The 18584-nt window shown below is 37.0% G+C and overlaps 2 protein-coding genes across 4 annotated transcripts in view; both read left to right on the forward strand.

The window, feature by feature from the left end:
* The first annotated feature begins 36 nt into the window (after window positions 1–36).
* On the forward strand, window positions 37–11972 carry LOC128244749 (hemocyte protein-glutamine gamma-glutamyltransferase-like). Of its 2 annotated transcripts, none has more exons than XM_052962806.1 (17): window positions 37–59; window positions 410–551; window positions 1153–1341; window positions 1567–1679; window positions 2350–2512; window positions 3483–3601; window positions 6967–7080; window positions 7317–7518; window positions 7764–7917; window positions 8319–8422; window positions 8897–9059; window positions 9223–9347; window positions 9964–10037; window positions 10280–10478; window positions 10730–10890; window positions 11238–11377; window positions 11607–11972. In XM_052962806.1, exons 1-17 carry the CDS (start codon window positions 54–56, stop codon window positions 11848–11850), a joined length of 2412 nt encoding a protein of 803 aa, XP_052818766.1. In that variant the 5' UTR covers window positions 37–53; the 3' UTR covers window positions 11851–11972. The 2 variants fall into 2 exon arrangements, with proteins under 2 accessions (XP_052818766.1, XP_052818765.1); XM_052962805.1 differs by having other exon boundaries at window positions 8319–8431; window positions 11607–11971.
* A 3433-nt stretch (window positions 11973–15405) lies between these two features.
* The window catches only part of LOC128244882 (low-density lipoprotein receptor-related protein 4-like), a 38102-nt gene continuing 34923 nt past the window's right edge, over window positions 15406–18584 (forward strand). For both annotated transcript variants that reach the window (XM_052962991.1, XM_052962992.1), the window contains exon 1: window positions 15406–15655. In XM_052962991.1, coding sequence (XP_052818951.1) covers window positions 15601–15655 — 55 coding nt within the window. In that variant the 5' untranslated portion in view covers window positions 15406–15600. The remainder of the gene's footprint in view (window positions 15656–18584) is intronic.

Here is an 18584-nt window from a genome sequence, read left to right on the forward strand (position 1 = left end):
TTGCACTTTTTAATACCAATCATGTAAAGCAAGGAATTGGATCACGGCTATTAATGGGGGTAAGTGAAAGTATTTTGAACATTTAATTCATTTTTGATGTTTAATTGTTCTTCAATTGTTTGTACGTTGACTTTGATAAGTATATAGTTAGTGATGTTTTAAAGTAACTATATTTTTTTGAATACTAACTGCTTCTTAAATTTTCACTTGTAATAACGTCAAAAGTAATGACAGAATTCAAATCGAATTGAATAAGTTATTTGTGTAAAATTATCGTAAAACTGTCTCAAGAAACTTGCGCGTATTGAAAAGTACATTGTCCACGGTTAACTTAAACTATTATTACACTTGACTTCAAAATCTATGACACTAAAATAATTAGGCTTTATAATACATTCATGCCCGTCAGTCCGCATTCCGGAAGGAGAAACCCATCACACAGACGGTGGTGCTGACGGCTCCTGTGGTATACACTTCCGGTGAAGTTGAGTTTCCGCCGAGGCGGCCGGCCAAGCAGACGCTGTCAGGCGCATATATTCAGGATAAAAATGGTGAGTTTATGTATGGGGACCCGAATATGACGACCATTCGCCTTCAATCGTACATACTTCTGGTAAGTCGAGTTTCCATCGATATGCACAACCAAGCGGATGCTGCTGGTTGTTTATTTTTACTGATGATGGGAATGGTAAGAATTGTGAACGCGGTGGGCCTGCCGTGTTTAAGACGGCGACGAAAACGACACTGAGCATGGCTGAGATGTAATATCTTGCAATCCAATGCAAACCTTTTAATTAATAAAGAGATCTCAACTGTTCGTATGGCTTCTGTCATTTTCCAAACAAGAAGAGGTCTGTTGTTAAAATAATACTTATCAAACCATGATGAAGAAGGTTCCAGAATATTGATGTTTCTGGAACAACACAATTTTATCATAATAAAAAAAATGAATTATGAATACAGTATATGAGAGCTTTATATCTCAACCAGTATTATTGGTAATCCCACATTTGTGACAGTGAAATCTATTCCCGGAATATATTCACAACAAGAAAACTACAGCATTGGTCGTATGGTCGTTATTGCAGAATATTTGTAATTGTTATATATAGTTTATTCTCTTTCTCACTGATTTGTTTTTCATTTCCCCAGCTCCTTTATATATCCGGAAGTTGCAGACATGGGCCTGGGAAAACGCCGAACATCACCGAACAAAGAGGTTCCCCCTTACCAAGTCCGGGACCCTCGTAGTTCGCAGGGGCCAGCCCTTAAAGATGACCTTGACATTCAACAGACCCTACAACTCGCTCACCGATGAACTCAAGTTTTACTTTGAAACTGGTATACTTTAAGCTTTATAAGGGAATGGGTTATATAAAGTCTTAAAATACAGGAGTAAAATACAGCGAACATATCAAAGACACCATTTAATTTACATAAATAACAGTCATGCATTATAGTTATGAAACACAACCCTAGCGATGCTTGTTCGATTATATGTCAAACCAAACAAAGGAACAAAAGCAACGTGATTATAAGTCTCTAACAATAGTGTTCAATATTCAGGCGAACACCCGTTACCCGGCAACGACACAATGGTATGCCTGTCTTCTTACACGTCCCAGGGCTCCAGCGACTGGAAGTCCGACTTCCTGCCCGTCATTGGCACCAAAAATCAAGTAGGACTAAACTTTTATTTAGCTCGTCTGCTCGTCTTATAAAAAAGTCTAGGTATTGTCATACAACTGATGTCGTCGCCGGCGGAAACGTCGTCGTGACGTATCCCGCAAAGATATAAACCTTGTACACGACTAAGAAGATATTCGCATGAAACTTGGAAACGATATGTAGTTGGCCGATGCTCCTCGTCAGATCTAGCGAGAATAACAGAAAAGCGTTTGCATTCACTTGTATCATCATCGTCATCGTCATCATCATCATCATCATCATCATCATCATCATCATCACCATTGTTATGAAATACCTTGAAAGTTCATAGCGGTTAAGAATCTTTGTTGTTGCTTTAACAATTCGGCCAAATTTCGATTGTCCCAACCAAAACTCGTCACTACAAAAATACGGCATTACTACGGAATGCGAAAATACGATGGTGAAAACACGATAGTTTATCGCACTATCATCATCGTACTGTCGTATTATCGCGTTTTTGTTATCGTACTGTCGCGTTTTCATCGTCGTACTGTCTCGTTTTCACTATCGTAGTTTCGTGATTTCGCGTTTTCATCATCGTACTATCAAATATCGTGTTTCAGATCAACACATTCATAGGCATTCCGTACATTACAGTGCTTGTCCCTGTAATTCTGTCTGTATTTTTTTCATACACAGGATTGCCTGCAAGCCCATTTATGGATCTTCACACCACCGGATTGTATTGTATCAGACTGGAAATTCTCACTACAAAGCATTCTACGTACGGAGACAGAGACCGCGATGGTCACGTATGAACACCCGGAGAAGATCTACATTCTATTCAATCCATGGTGTAAAGGTATCCGTCATTTCTCCGTTATGTACGTGTATAAACACCAGAGACGACATTGCAGAATAGCTCTAGGCAGCGGATTTAGAGGGTGGCACATACTTTCGCTTCTGAGGTAGGGGCGTATGTCAAAAGGTTGCGCCATTAAGTTACGCCACCTCTAACATCACTTGCTTGATACGCCCCTGAATAGTTCATAGCTATTTTGTTGTTGATATCAATTGAGCTCTGCGGTGCTTTTTAACCTTTTAAAGAATGCGACATTTACAGCAATGATGACAAATATCCATAAATCTGCTTTCAGTTGTCATAACAGATTTAGGATGTATAAAATGTTTTTTATAAGACTAAGTTGAGATCTACTGTTAAAAGGTTCATTATTGAAATATTCCGCTTTGACATTTTACAAGAATGTCTCGATTTGACACAAATGAACACCTTTTCATGAGTGAGAGTGGTATTGTGGTATAAGCGTCCAAGAGGTTGAGGGGTCTACACAAGGGGTGCTTTGTCACGACCTCTCAAAAAGACAACAGGACTAGTTTCAACCTATGAAATGGACTTGAAATCGATTCATAACAGATTTCAGCTGCCTTTACAATCGAGCTTAAAGCTGCACTCTCACAGATTGACCGTTTTGACATTTTTATATTTAGTCTTAGAATGAGCCATTTTTGCGTAAATGTCTGAGAACCAGTGAAATCAGACTGCTGACAAGGGATCAGATCGCAGCCTTTCATACTAACATTCTAAAATGGATGTTTTATGCCGAGTAACGCAGTTCGCCACAAAACTTCATTTTTCGAACGTAAATATCCAAACCGCGATCTGATATTGCGTCACCAGTTTTATATCACTGGTTTCCAGATATTTACGCAAAGATTGGTTCATTCCCAGACAATAAATTAAAAAAGTTGTCAAAACGGTCAATCTGCGAGAATGCAGCTTTAAACTACTAGTAAATCTTGTACTTTTTCAGATGACGCTGTGTATCTTCCCGCAGAACCACTCTTAGACGAATATGTTATGAATTCCTCGGGCTTACTATTCACAGGCTGCAGAAAGCGGATTACTTATAAGCCATGGATATATGGGCAGGTACTGTCGTCTATGTCCATGCATATGGGTCGTAGAGTATGCTACTATTCATCTTGTTTCACTCCTCTTAAGAAGAGAATCTAACGTTTGCATGGTAAACAATACACGATAATGAATACAAAAAAAGAATTATACAGTGAGATTATGCCTCTGTTTGATTTCTTTTATGCAATTTTCAATCACGACAGACTCCATATACGATTCATCATTACGTGGACTGTGTGATATTACCATTTTGTTTGCTGTATATTATGGTTGTCATTGGTTTGCTGTATATTATGGCTGTCATTGGTTTGCTGTATATTATGGCTGTCATTGGTTTGCTGTATATTATGGCTGTCATTGGTTTGCTGTATATTATAGCTGTCATTGGGTTGCTGTATATTATGACTGTCTTTGGTTTGTTGTATATTATGGCTGTCATTGGTTTGCTGCATATCATGGCTGTCATTGGTTTGCTGTATATTATGGCTGTCATTGGTTTGCTGTATATTATGGCTGTCCTTGGTTTGCTGTATATTATGGCTGTCTTTGGTTTGCTGTATATCATGGCTGTCATTGGTTAGCTGTATATTATGGCTGTCATTGGTTTGCTGTATATTATGGTTGTCATTGGTTTGCTGTATATTATGGCTGTCATTGGTTTGCTGTATATTATGGCTGTCATTGGTTTGCTGTATATTATGGCTGTCATTGGTTTGCTGTATATTGTGGCTGTCATTGATTTGCTGTATATTATGGCTGTCCTTGGTTTGCTGTATATTATGGCTGTCTTTGGTTTGCTGTATATCATGGCTGTCATTGGTTTGCTGTTTATTATGGCTGTCATTGGTTTGCTGTATATTATGGTTGTCATTGGTTTGTTGTATATTATGGCTGTCTTTGGTTTGCTGTATATTATGGCTGTCTTTGGTTTGCTGTATATTATGGTTGTCATTGGTTTGCTATATATCATGGCTGTCTTTGGTTTGCTGTATATTATGGTTGTCATTGGTTTGCTGTATATTATGGCTGTCTTTTATTTGCTGTCTATCATGGCTGTCTTTGGTTTGCTGTATATCATGGCTGTCATTGGTTTGCTGTATATTATGGCTGGCTTTGGTTTGCTGTATATTATGGCTGGCTTTGGTTTGCTGTATATTATGGCTGTCATTGGTTTGCTGTATATCATGGCTGTCATTGGTTTGCTGCATATCATGGCTGTCTTTGGTTTGCTGTATATGATGGCTGTATTTGGTTTGCTGTATATGATGGCTGTCTTTGGTTTGCTGTATATGATGGCTGTCTTTGGTTTGCTGTATATGATGGCTTTCTTTGGTCTACTGTATATGATGGCTGTCTTGGGTTTGCTGTATATCATGGCTGTCATTGGTTTGCTGTATATTATGGCTGTCTTTTGTTTGCTGTATATCATGGCTGTCTTTGGTTTGCTGTATATTATGGCTGTCATTGGTTTGCTGTATATTATGACTGGCTTTGGTTTGCTGTATATCATGGCTGTCATTGGTTTGCTGTATATTATGGCTGTCATTGGTTTGCTGTATATTATGGCTGTCATTGGTTTGCTGTATATTATGGCTGTCATTGGTTTGCTGTATATTATGGCTGGCTTTGGTTTGCTGTATATCATGGCTGTCATTGGTTTGCTGTATATTATGGCTGGCTTTGGTTTGCTGTATATCATGGCTGTCATTGGTTTGCTGTATATTATGGCTGGCTTTGGTTTGCTGTATATTATGACTGGCTTTGGTTTGCTGTATATTATGGCTGTCATTGGTTTGCTGTATATTATGGCCGTCATTGGTTTGCTGTATATCATGGCTGTCTTTGGTTTGCTGTATATCATGGCTGTCATTGGTTTGCTGTATATTATGGCTGTCATTGGTTTGCTGTATATGATGGCTGTCTTTGGTTTGCTGTATATGATGGCTGTATTTGGTTTGCTGTATATTATGGCTGTATTTGGTTTGCTGTATATCATGGCTGTCATTGGATTGCTGTATATTATGGCTGGCATTGGTTTGCTGTATATTATGGCTGTCCTTGGTTTGCTGTATATTATGGCTGTCCTTGGTTTGCTGTATATTATGGCTGTATTTGGTTTGCTGTATATCATGGCTGTCATTGGTTTGCTGTATATTATGGCTGGCATTGGTTTGCTGTATATTATGGCTGTCCTTGGTTTGCTGTATATTATGGCTGGCATTGGTTTGCTGTATATTATGGCTGTCATTGGTTTGCTGTATATTATGGCTGTCCTTGGTTTGCTGTATATCATGGCTGTCATTGGATTGCTGTATATTATGGCTGGCATTGGTTTGCTGTATATTATGGCTGTCCTTGGTTTGCTGTATATTATGGCTGGCATTGGTTTGCTGTATATTATGGCTGTCATTGGTTTGCTGTATATTATGGCTGTCCTTGGTTTGCTGTATATTATGGCTGTCCTTGGTTTGCTGTATATCATGGCTGTCTTTGGTTTGCTGTATATCATGGCTGTCATTGGTTTGCTGTATATTATGGCTGTCATTGGTTTGCTGTATATGATGGCTGTCTTTGGTTTGCTGTATATGATGGCTGTATTTGGTTTGCTGTATATTATGGCTGTATTTGGTTTGCTGTATATCATGGCTGTCATTGGATTGCTGTATATTGTGGCTGTCATTGATTTGCTGTATATTATGGCTGTCCTTGGTTTGCTGTATATTATGGCTGTCCTTGGTTTGCTGTATATTATGGCTGTATTTGGTTTGCTGTATATCATGGCTGTCATTGGATTGCTGTATATTATGGCTGGCATTGGTTTGCTGTATATTATGGCTGTCTTTGGATTGCTGTATATTATGGCTGTCATTGGTTTGCTGTATATTATGGCCGTCATTGGTTTGCTGTATATTATGGCTGTCTTTGGTTTGCTGTATATCATGGCTGTCATTGGTTTGCTGTATATTATGGCTGGCTTTGGTTTGCTGTATATTATGGCTGTATTTGGTTTGCTGTATATCATGGCTGTTATTGGTTTGCTGTATATTATGGCTGGCATTGGTTTGCTGTATATTATGGCTGTCTTTGGTTTGCTGTATATTATGGCTATCATTGGTTTGCTGTATATTATGGCTGTCATTGGTTTGCTGTATATTATGGCTATCATTGGTTTACTGTTTATTATGGCTGTCATTGGTTTGCTGTATATTATGACTGTCATGAGAAACTGTTTAGTTGAAGGTCTGGATAAAAAATGTTCGCTTGTTCTGTTCTGTTCTATTATGTTCTCTTTATTAGGCAAGTTTCCCAAGAAATAATTTTTAAAAAAATGATGCGTTCCAGGTTCTGTATTACACAGTATATGCACTTTACGGTTTCAGTTTGAGTCCGGGATTCTGGAAGCAAGTCTTTACATTATTAAGAGAGGGTTCAACTTTAGAACAACACAAAGTATGGGCGACCCTGTGTTAGTTACACGAGTGTTATCTAACATTGTGAGTGCCTAAGTATGTGTTCTTAATGTCTTGATAAATGAATAATTATGGCATAAAAATTTATCGTTTTTACTTACTGGTCTAAAGCTTGATACGTTTACAAGAAGAAAAAACACTTACATATTTTGTTTATCATAATTTATCATTTTTTGCATGATGGATGTTTTAAAAGATATATCAATTATCTTGCCATGTTCATTTATCAAACCTCAAGCAAAATAGTCATTCTTTTACAGGTCAACGCGGACGAAAACGGCGGTGTTCTTAAAGGTCTATGGTCAACAAACGATTTCCAAGATGGCCGATCTCCAACTACGTGGAGCGGAAGTGTCGCCATCTTGAAACAGTATCTCGATAACGTCATTTCCGCTAAAGGAGGTGACCCCGAACCAGTGAAATATGGACAGTGTTTCGTATATGCAGGATTAGTCACTACAAGTAACACACTTCGTAGCATTGGTAGATTTCAAGCAGGAGTGTAAAGAAGCAATATTATTTCTAATTTTCATCCAATGTGTGCAGACAAACAGTTAAATTCCAACTGCGATTATACGAGATGCAACTTTTAAAGCTTATATGAAAGATAAAAAGGCTTGTATATTAGACTTCGACTAAAATACTGATCACGTAGTATATGATCCTGGCCATACATTGGATAACATATCTATTTCTGTCTGTTCAAGTCTGTCGAGCTTTGGGTATTCCGTGCCGCTGTGTGACCAACTACAACTCCGGGCGCGGGACGGACGGACGGTTGGCCATCGATTTCTACTACGAGATGAAGGAGGATGGGACTATAGATGAAATAGAATCAGAGGAAAATGACGATCTTGTTTGGTAAAGAAAATGATTAACATTTAATAACCATTTATTTGTTCATTACAGCGTGGTTTTTGAAACCATTTTCTGATAATGGTTTAGAATTACGTGCTGCCTACATGCATAACAAAACTGTAACATAAACAAGTAACAGCGCGTCACGTCCACATTCACAACAAAATCTAGGTACTTTAGTTAGCTTGAAACTCGACATTTCAAATGATCTGAAGGTCATGCCAAGCTGAATACTTTTTTATATAGCTAAATGACAAGTCAGCTCACCGCTGATGGATGAGTCAACCTCATGCATACTGAAACGAAAAACAACTACAACTTTATCTTATCCTCTCTTGTCGTCTGTTGTATATTCCATCTATTTCACGTGGGCACAAGCCGTTACTCACCCCTATCTTATCTAGGACCTTCCATGTGTGGAACGATGTATGGATGCGCCGGACGGACGTCTCGCGGCCTTATAACGAGGCGGACTGGCAGGCTCTGGACGCCACACCACAGCTTACATGTACTAGCAGTACGGTATTTTAGTACAGAATATTTTTTCATTGGTATAATGTTCAGTGAAATTTATGTCCAATGGCATTTATCCTCATTTGTTTTTATGCTCATTAATAATTATGCTCATTAATTATTATGCTCACTGACAATATTGCTCTTTGGTATTCATGCTCAACTGCATTTATGCTGATTTGCATTTATGCTCACTTGTATTTATGCTCATTTGTATTTATGCTTTATATAATATCTATGTCCATCCCTATTGCGCCCTTTTTTGTTACTCATGTTGCATAACTGTTATCTAAATTACATTTGATGCCTGCATTAATATAACCATTTCAGGAAAAACATACATGGAAAGGAATATTTTAGTTTCTCGACACATAAACTAAAAGCATCCTTAAAATCATTAAAAATGCATCAAAGCATACATAATTATGAGCATCTTAGATATATTTAAGAGCATTACTTATTTACTTAGGTGTACACAGCTGTGGACCAGCCCCGCTTCCGGCAATAAAGAACTGTCAAACAGAAGTGCCCTATGACGTCACTTCTTTGTTTGCGGAGGTCAACGCTGACGTCATACACTGGCTAAAAGTGGATATGGGCAACTGGACTGTATTTAATATGGAACCGTCAAGGTAATAAACGAATCCCTCGTGATATTTTAATCTGAAATATTGTTAACAAAACGAAGTTAAGCGTCATTTTGTTTATTTATTGATGCCTACGATGAAAATTATCAAACATGAAGGTAGAAATTTCAAACGATAATTTTAATAGTGGTGTATAACCTGATTTCAGAGTGGGCAATTCTATTAGTTCAAAGACGCCAGATGGCCGACCACCGCTGCTATCATATAAATATAACCTTGCAGAGATAAGCAGGGTACGGCAAGACGTCACGTCAGATTACAAATACAAAAAGGGTAAGATACGTTTTTCGCCAAAAAGCGTTTTCAAGTTCATTAACTCAGTGAAAACTATCCAAGCACTTTTAGATTGTTATGTTTTTTCATCGTTCTCAGACAGATGAATTGTTTTAGAGACATGATTTGAACCATGTTGTCTGTTGTGCCACCCGGCATTCTATTCTTCCCCTTCATTTCCTATTTGTTTTACCCGTATTAAACGCACATTCGTCCAACCCCTCACTATAAATCCCTTAACCAAACCTTCCCTTGCCTCCCCGCCCCCTTCATTCATTCCTATGTCGACCTCTGTCCAGTCCAGCTCCAATCCCCTTTTCAACCCCCTCTTCTTTCACTATCTCTTCTTCATCCCATCATTTTATTTAGTTTTAGCCAGATTTTACATCGAAATGGCTACATGGACTATCTATATCCGGATTAATCAAACCATGATTTCTGTATTTTTTGAATCGGGAGCTGAACTTTCAAGGCAGAAACTACGCGGTATAAAATGCGACAACAGGCGATATCCGCGAACAGAACTATCAATGTCTAAACCATCTCTCCTCATACCATATCCTTCCCTATTCCATCGTTTGTTGTGAGTTTATAAAGTTCTGTTTCTGTTTTACAGGGACAGAAATGGAGAGACAATTAGTAAAACGACCGGAGAGGAAACCGCGTCCAATGCACAGATGTCGAGCGAAGGTACAACAGAGATACACATATGATGTATTTAATGCTTTAAAGGATTGTTTGGGCGCCCAAGTATATGTATAATTAGATGCACTAACGTGTAATTAAGATCCTATCCATATGTATAAAAAATGAAAGTAAGTTGGCCCAGTGTGTTCGAATTTTATCTTCCTTTTGTTTTGATCTTCTAGATGGTGGTATCTTGAGAAATAAATCAATCTACTGTAATATGTTACTATCCTATGACATTTCAGGACGTTGTATTCAAACTTGAAAACAAGGAATTTGAGTACATCGGAGCAGACTTTTACGTCAAAGCGCACGTGACAAACACGAGTAGTGAGTCACGTGATGTCCACGTGGTGCTGTCTTGCGAAGCTGTACATTATAATGGCAGACGACATTCCTTGTTCAAGAAACTTGAGTGGAAATTGACGCTTGGGCCGACACAGGGTTAGTTTAGCAACATGTATAATACTGAAGTTTATGAAATCGGACACAATATAACTCCTTTCCATATCGTCTGAAATTATTTAAGTTAAAATTAAGCCTTTGAAGCGGAACACTTCAAGTTCTGTTCTGTTCTGTTCGGTTAATAGTTTCTATGCATTACAGGGAAACTGCAGAGAAATCCAGTGAAACATTGTTATGTTGTGAAAAATTAATATGAAAAAAACATCCCCACATGTGCAGCTTATTTTCAGAGGAGCAGTTAAAACTGCCAATCTATGCGGACGACTATATTGGAAGACTTGCCGAACACACGTGCGCACGCCAGGTGGGGTATTTTAGGTGTGAAGATACCGACCAAATTGCCGCCTGTGTGGATGAATTTCTATTTGAAAAGCCACATCTAGAGCTGTCGGTGAGTATAGTGTAAAGTAAGATATGGTTATTTAAATGAATTTGTAACATTAGTTGAATTGAGGTAACCGTTCAGTAACTAGCTTGCGGATAAAAAGAACGCTTTTCTCTAATACAGCATGCTGGTTATTGAACGTTGCCTTGACAACATGGTACAAAAAGTTCATCCATAACCCTCGTGTTGAAGCGCACGTGTATTATTTCAACGTCATCAGAATTCTTTTTTTTTATTAGAACTGAAATGTATTAAATGATTTCCGGAAAAAAAAACAATCACCTGTAAATGTGCACATTATCGAATGCTTAACTGACTTTATGACGCCCTTTAACATTTATAAAAATGTACAGGTAGAAGAAACCGTCCACAAGAATTCAAACTTTGAGCTGAAACTGCAGTTTAAGAATCCGCTACACAAGCAGCTTACTGCATGTGCTGTAAGCGTAGAAGGCGCCGGCTTGGAGTCGTCCGTCTTCATAAGGAACTTCAAGTGAGTTTACTTCATTCAATTATGATGATGATAATGCTGCTGCTGCTGCTGCTGCTGCTGCTGATGATGATGATGATGATGATTGATGATGATGATGATGATGATGATGATGATGATGATGATGATGATGATGATGATGATGATGATGATGCATGGTGATGATGATGATGATGCATCATGATCATGATCTTTATCATTAAGATAATACTTGTTGAAATATATGTTTCAGGAACGTTCCGGCCCTTTGTGAATGGACGGGTGTTGTTAACCTACTACCAGTGCAGGGCAAGAGTCTCGCGATATCAGCAACATTTCACTGCCAGCAGATGTTTGACATCGTCGGCTTTCTTTCTGTTAGGGTTGAGAAAGCCATTGAATTAAGTACAGACAAACCGAAAGTTATTGATCACGTGACAAACGTCAATGACGTTGCTATGTCGGACAGCTCGTCCCGTGTGACATTTCAGGCGTAATGCTCTGTATATTCGTACTCACGGAAAACATTGGCAATATTATATTATATAATGTTGTTTTTTTCTGGTTTATTGCATAATTTTATTAATTAGGTGGATATTTTATTTATTAAGTATTACGTATGTTACGACGTTTGGATTAAAACATTCTAAAATCTACCTTGCCTTATCATTGAACCTTATTTCCCTTTTTCATTTATGTATCCTGCCTTTTTAGACTGGACTTAGCTGATTTTGACATGCATTCTGTGTTAAAGTGACTTTGCACAGAATTATGAATAAAGCCTATTGTACTGTACATTCTAAGGAAGAATATATTTTCGTGATTTTTTTTCGCAAATCGTCAGACAAAAGTTCAAACTTGTTTTCACCTTTGTCGTCCATTTTGTCGGTTTCCAAAAAATAACTGTTACGAAATTCACTAACACGATAAACACAAATGCAAAAGTGGTTGAAGTATTTAAAATAGCCAACTAAAACGGCAGAAACTTGTATAAGCCGATATTGGTCCATATTGGCATATTGGGGGAGTTTTGGTATATATTTCGTCAATTGTAATGTATTAACACTGGGACCAATAATATTAGCACAATGATTGTTCCAGTATCCCGCCAAATACGTAATGGTTTATTAATAATTAAAGAAGTAAAGGCGATTTTCTAGCATAAAGAACAAAATCGCAAACATAAAACTACGAACTTAATAGTTCTGTTTTAAATTGGTTTCTAAAGCTAGTTGATCAAGAACCGTTCACTCTTAAGAAAATATGTAATAGAAAACTATATTCCGTTGGCATCTTGGATAAATAATGGTTTGGTTCTCTTGTCTTGCTCTTAAATTACCACAATGAGAATGACATATGTCTTGTTTATACAGATGTATTTGTCATAATATATTTATGACTCTCCCATCGCACGCCGGGTAATCATTGGAGCCATAACATTTTGTTATGTGTTGAAAATGCTCCAACGCGTCTTCCGTTGTAGTGCCAATGAGTGGAATATCGATGTAAACAGTGAGAATGGTTTCTTATTTTTCATTTTTAGAGGTTTATACGAGTAAATTTAAAAAAAATGGAGAATGTAGTTCCACATAGGAATGGCCATGAGTTGTTTTAAAGGTAAAAGTTCTGAATAAAATCTAATATCTGATCGTCTAGAACTTGCATAACTTGCTAGACGTTAGTGTTGACAACGTAAAAATCTGGATTTTCGTGAGAATTGTTCACATACCTTAGGTTGAAGCATTTTCTTTACATGTGTGTGGCTTTTTTATTGAAAAAAGGTTGCCGCGTTACAAATTTTAGAACTTTATTTGTTATACTTGCTGCACTATGCTCGATTTTCTGAACGTTGTGGTGCCAATGAATAGGTTGTGGTGCTCATGAATAGTAATTTAGTAGGAAACGAATTGTGAAAATACTGAAGCAATTTCATAACATGCAAATTAACAATTAACTGAATAAATATCATTTTTCATCTTTTTAAAGTATGACCAACAACACACTGCTTCGCGGACTTGAAGGTTCATTTTGTGTCTAATAAATTCATGCTTAAAAGCAAATGATCGTCGTAATTCCAATTCTATATGAGAATTACATAATCAGAATTACGACGACCTTTTGCTATTAAATATTTGTTTATTAGACACCAAATGAACCTTAAAGTCCGCGAAGCTGTGTGGTAGTAGGTCATACTTTAAAAAGATCAAAAATGATATTAATTCAGTTAATTGTTAATTTTCATGTTATGAAATTGCTTCAGTTTTTTCACAATTCGTTTCCTACCAAATTACTATTCATGAGCACCACAACCTATTCATTGGCACCACAACGTTCAGAAAATCGAGCGTAGTGCAGCAAGTATAACAAATAAAGTTCTAAAATTTGTAACGCGGCAACCTTTTGTCAATAAAAAAGCCACACACATGTAAAGAAAATGCTTCAACCTAAGGTATGTGAACAATTCTCACGAAAATCCAGTATTTTACGTTGTCAACACTAACGTCTAGCAAGTTATGCAAGTTCTAGACGATCAAATATTAAATTTTATTCAGAACTTTTACCTTTAGAACAACTCATGGCCATTCCTATGTGGAACTACATTCTCCATTTTGTTTAATTTACTCGTATAAACCTTTAAAATGAAAAATAAGAAACCATTCTTACTGTTTACATCGATATTCCACTCATTGGCACTATAACGGAAGACGCGTTGGAGCATTTTCAACACATAACAAAATGTTATGGCTCCAATGATTACCCGGCGTGCATCGCTTAACTGTCAGTGCATTTGCATACTGCCGGCTGTCGCATCTTCCAGCTTTTGCTTGTGGAGGAAAAATGTCAGTTATTCAGATATCGGCGATCTCATTAAATCCTCATTAACTATGTATTATAAAGATAGCTTTTTTTGCTATTACGAGTCACTTAAACGTTAAGTACTTTTGATTTGGGCTAAATACACCCATACGCGCACGCACGAATCAACGCACGCACATACGCACGCACCAACGCACGCACGCACGCACGCACGCACGCACACACGCACACACGCACACACACACACACACATATATATATATATATACATATCAACGTTAATGCTGCACTCTCACAGATCGACAACATTTGTTTGTCTTGGATTGGGCGACAATGCGAGTAAACCAGTCATATAAGACTGCTGACAAAAAATCGATAGCATATTTTTTATATTTAAAGCTGCACTCTCACAGATTTACCGTTTTTACAACATTTTTTATATTTTGTCTTGGAAGTGGAAATTTTTGCGTTAATATCTGCAAACCAATGATAAAAGACTGCTGATAAAAAACATTTTCATATTTCCGTTCGAAAATTAATGTTTAATGGCTTAAACCGTTACTAACGGTTTGAGAAAAATGCATAAACAATGATTTTTTGAACTTAGATGTAAAATTATGCGATCTAATTTGTTGTCAGCAGTCTATTTTACTGGTTTCCATCGATTTTCGCAAAAATTGGCTCGTTCCAAGACAAAAAGTAAAAAAAAAGTTGTCAAAACGTTCAATCTGTGGGAGTACAGCTTTAAGCTAAAAAAATGATGGTTTTTTTGTGCATTTTTCTTTCACCGTTAGTAACGCCATAAAACATAAATCTTTGAACTGAAATATGAAAATCTTCGATCTCATTTGTCAGCAGTCTTATATCACTGGTTTGCAGATATATACGCAATAATTTGCTCATTCCATACTGGCTATATTATCATTACTTTTACAAAAACTACAATCTTCAGAAATATTGTATAAACTGTTTGTCATGCATATGCAATAAAGGACAAACTATTGTTTTTCTCTTCAAAAAACCTCAAGAAAAACATTATTGACTCTTAACACAGTTTCCCCTGGAAACATTTGTTTTGCAATATGTTAAATGCACAAAAACATATCCCTTCCATTTCCCATGGGTCGTTTTGCTCCGAGACAGAGTAAGAGAAAATGCTTGTCGTTATTGATTTCGTCGGCAGGATTTTCATGGCAAACCGGCTGTATGAAGCGATCTACTCGATTGAACCGTTTTCCAAGAGCCGCCATTATTCTTCATGCGGATGACTCAGACAATATCGATCATCGGTAATATTCCGTATAGCACAGAAAGCAGTTCTAAAAGGATTGGATGACTATGACTGTTGTTTAAATTTTCCTTATTTGTAGTCAATTTAAAAGACGAAGAAAATGATTTAAAGTGTGGATTTGTGTGTTTATTTTTTTAGAATGGATTATATAGTGAAGACGGCAGTTCTGGTGTGCGGGCTTAGCTTGTCTTTTGGTGAGTGTATTGTCGTCTGTTTTCCAGGTGCCATATTTGTTCAGTTATAAAAAAAATCTTAAAGACGATAAAAGATAACAAATGTTTTGTGAAAGAGATATGAATGTGGACGTAGAACTTCTTAAAAAATTGAAAGACTAAATTTGAAAAAGTTACTGTAATGGTAGAAATCGGAAAACGGACAGTTATACATACGTATATTTATATATACATGTAAACATAAGGATAATTCAGAAGTAACTGAAACAATGATTTGTGTTTTTTAATTGTATAGAAATACCATATGTTATGTTTTATTTAAAAGAAAACATATATATTGCAGTCTCTTTGAAAATCTTGAAAATATAGATCGGGACTCGTAATGCGGAAAACCCCGTTTCTTTTCTTCATTAACTATTACAAATAGGACACAAATAGAAACATGAAGCATACTCGAATGTTCTTTTTTTTAAATGAGTCAAAACCTTTCTTTGTCCTTAAGTTTGTGATTGCTTATTGATTCCCATGACGCCATCTTTTGTCGTTTTATCCGCGGCTCAGCAGCCGCCTCTCAATGACATGAATTTGAATGATTCATGATTTATGATTCATGGCTGACTTTTCATTTGAATGATTTCTTTGTAAATATTTTCATTTATCGCCAATCTCCCTCCGTGTGTTTTGCTTCTAATAACTTGAAGTTAATCGTTTATTAAAAAAACACACACACAATAAGAAAAGACATTCCCTGGTATAGAATACAGATTTCAAATATAAAAACATTGATATTAGAACAATTGGGACCTAATTACTGAGCTGTTTGTTCCAGTAGCAAAGTACTAAGGTTCAAAATTCAATTATGTTGCTCTTCTTTTTTGTTTCTTTGCAAAATTGATGTTGATTGAATCGATCGGATTCTTTATTTTGATTGTTCAGTTTAGGTTAGTTGTGAGTAAACGTTCAGTACAGATCTATGCTTCGAGCTTAAGATTTTCATTTTAAGCCCAGCGGTATATATTATGATACGAGAATATAAGTATCTTCCATGGCCGAGAAAAAATTATCCCAACCCATAGGGAATATTGCGGAAACACGAAAGTTGGGGTGAACCTATCTTACACCAGCGGCGTTTTTTTTATTATCTTTGCCCGTGTGCAATTTAAGTATTTCCAGTATGGCAGAACAGAACAGAACATAATTTTATTCGGCGTATACCAACAAGGTACATAGTCATAGAATATAAATACATTTCTATAACGTGAATTCAACATGTCACATAATACAGATTTGATACATGCAATGTCTTTATGGCCAAATGATTGGATCTACTTATTTTGGATGGGATAAATATATAGCTTCTAGAAGAGGCAAGAATTCGATTTTTGACAAAATCTCGGAATACACCTTAGATCAATATATTGAACATAGTCCGACCACATATCGTTGAACTTACTGATTCCAATAATATGGATCATGATAACCTCTAATGGACTAGACGCGTTTTATAGTTAATTATTAAGTATTCTGAATCTTGCATCATGGTTGCGTGCAAAGAAGCAGGCCATGTATAAGACCAGAACGAAGGGTAAACTAATATAGGTGGCATTTGATAAAGAAGCAGATAATACCTTACCGCTTTCACTCCTCGTCATAGAGTTTCTCACACAAGTATACAGCTCCCCTGGTGGTTCTTACCGTCATATATCTCTGGGAGCGATTGAACTTTGAGCCATAGCTACTACCGCTTATATTGATTCTGCTCCTCTCCTGCTCCTGCTGCTGCTGATGATGATAATGATGGTGTGATGTTGATGATGATGATAATAAAAAAACGATGAAGGTGGTGGTGTTTTTGTTGGTGGTGGTGTTGTGTCTGGTGGTGTTGGTGATGTTGATGATGATGATGATGCTGATTCTTATGATACTGATGCTGATGCTGATGCTTATGATGATGCTGCTGCTGCTGATGATGATGATGATGATGATGATGATGATGATGATGATGATGATGATGATGATGATGACGATGACGATGATGATGATGATGGTGGTGGTGGTGATGATTGTGATGAAGAAGATGATGTTGATGTTGATGAAGACTATGATGGTTGTTATGGTATTGGTGGTGTTGGTGTTGGTATTGATGTTGATAATGATGATGACGATGTTGATGTAGAAGAATCAGTAGCAGCAGCAGCCGAGGCAGCAGTTCCAGTAGCAAAAGCAGTAGCATAAGCTGTAACATTATCAATAGCAGTAAAAGTAGCAGTAGTAGTAACAGTAGGATGACCAGTAGCAGTTGCAGTATTAGTAGCAGTAGCAGTAGCAGTAGCAGTAGTAGTAGTAGTAGTAGTAGTAGTAGTAGTAGTAGTAGTAGTAGTAGTAGTAGTAGGAGTAGTATAAGTAGTAGTAGTAATAGCAGCAGTTGCAGTAGTAGTACAAAAAGGTAAAGTATCAGTGGTTATGAATGACATGCTACTCCTATCAATTGTTGAGAGTTATTGCCCAATACTATTCACATTTAGACTGGTCCTTACTCGGGGCGCCTCCCCAAACCGACATGTACACAAGTTATATTTCTATCACCATTGTCAACTCTACAAAGTAGCTACATATAATCATCTTGAATAACAAATTCAAACAGTTCTGATACTGTGTGGAAGAGTTTACTGCGGGGGATATCATTCGCATTCTGTGATAACTTTAGTTGATCACCTTCAAAAGATGACAAGACGTTTGAAATTTCGTGCTTTTAACTCCAAGGTTTAGACCAAGATATACTTTTTGTTATTCAATTTTAATGAATATTGGCCATATAATGAATATAACGAAGCGTGAAGACCGTAGGTGCGAAACTTGCTTATGTACCATTATTCTTTCATGGTCGGTAAATGGATTATACTAAGTCATGACTCTTAAATGTATATAAGGCCCGATACATTTTTTTAGA

The sequence above is a fragment of the Mya arenaria genome, chromosome 8 (assembly GCF_026914265.1).
Source record: "Mya arenaria isolate MELC-2E11 chromosome 8, ASM2691426v1".
Taxonomy (NCBI): Eukaryota; Metazoa; Mollusca; class Bivalvia; order Myida; family Myidae; genus Mya; species Mya arenaria.

Bases quoted from the DNA above. Each gene is read 5' to 3' on its own strand.
- LOC128244749 (XM_052962805.1), top strand. The intron at 7,918-8,318 runs GTAAAGAAAATG...TATCTTATCTAG, and splicing joins GAAAATGACGATCTTGTTTG to GACCTTCCATGTGTGGAACG. The intron at 10,479-10,729 runs GTTAGTTTAGCA...GCTTATTTTCAG, and splicing joins GACGCTTGGGCCGACACAGG to AGGAGCAGTTAAAACTGCCA.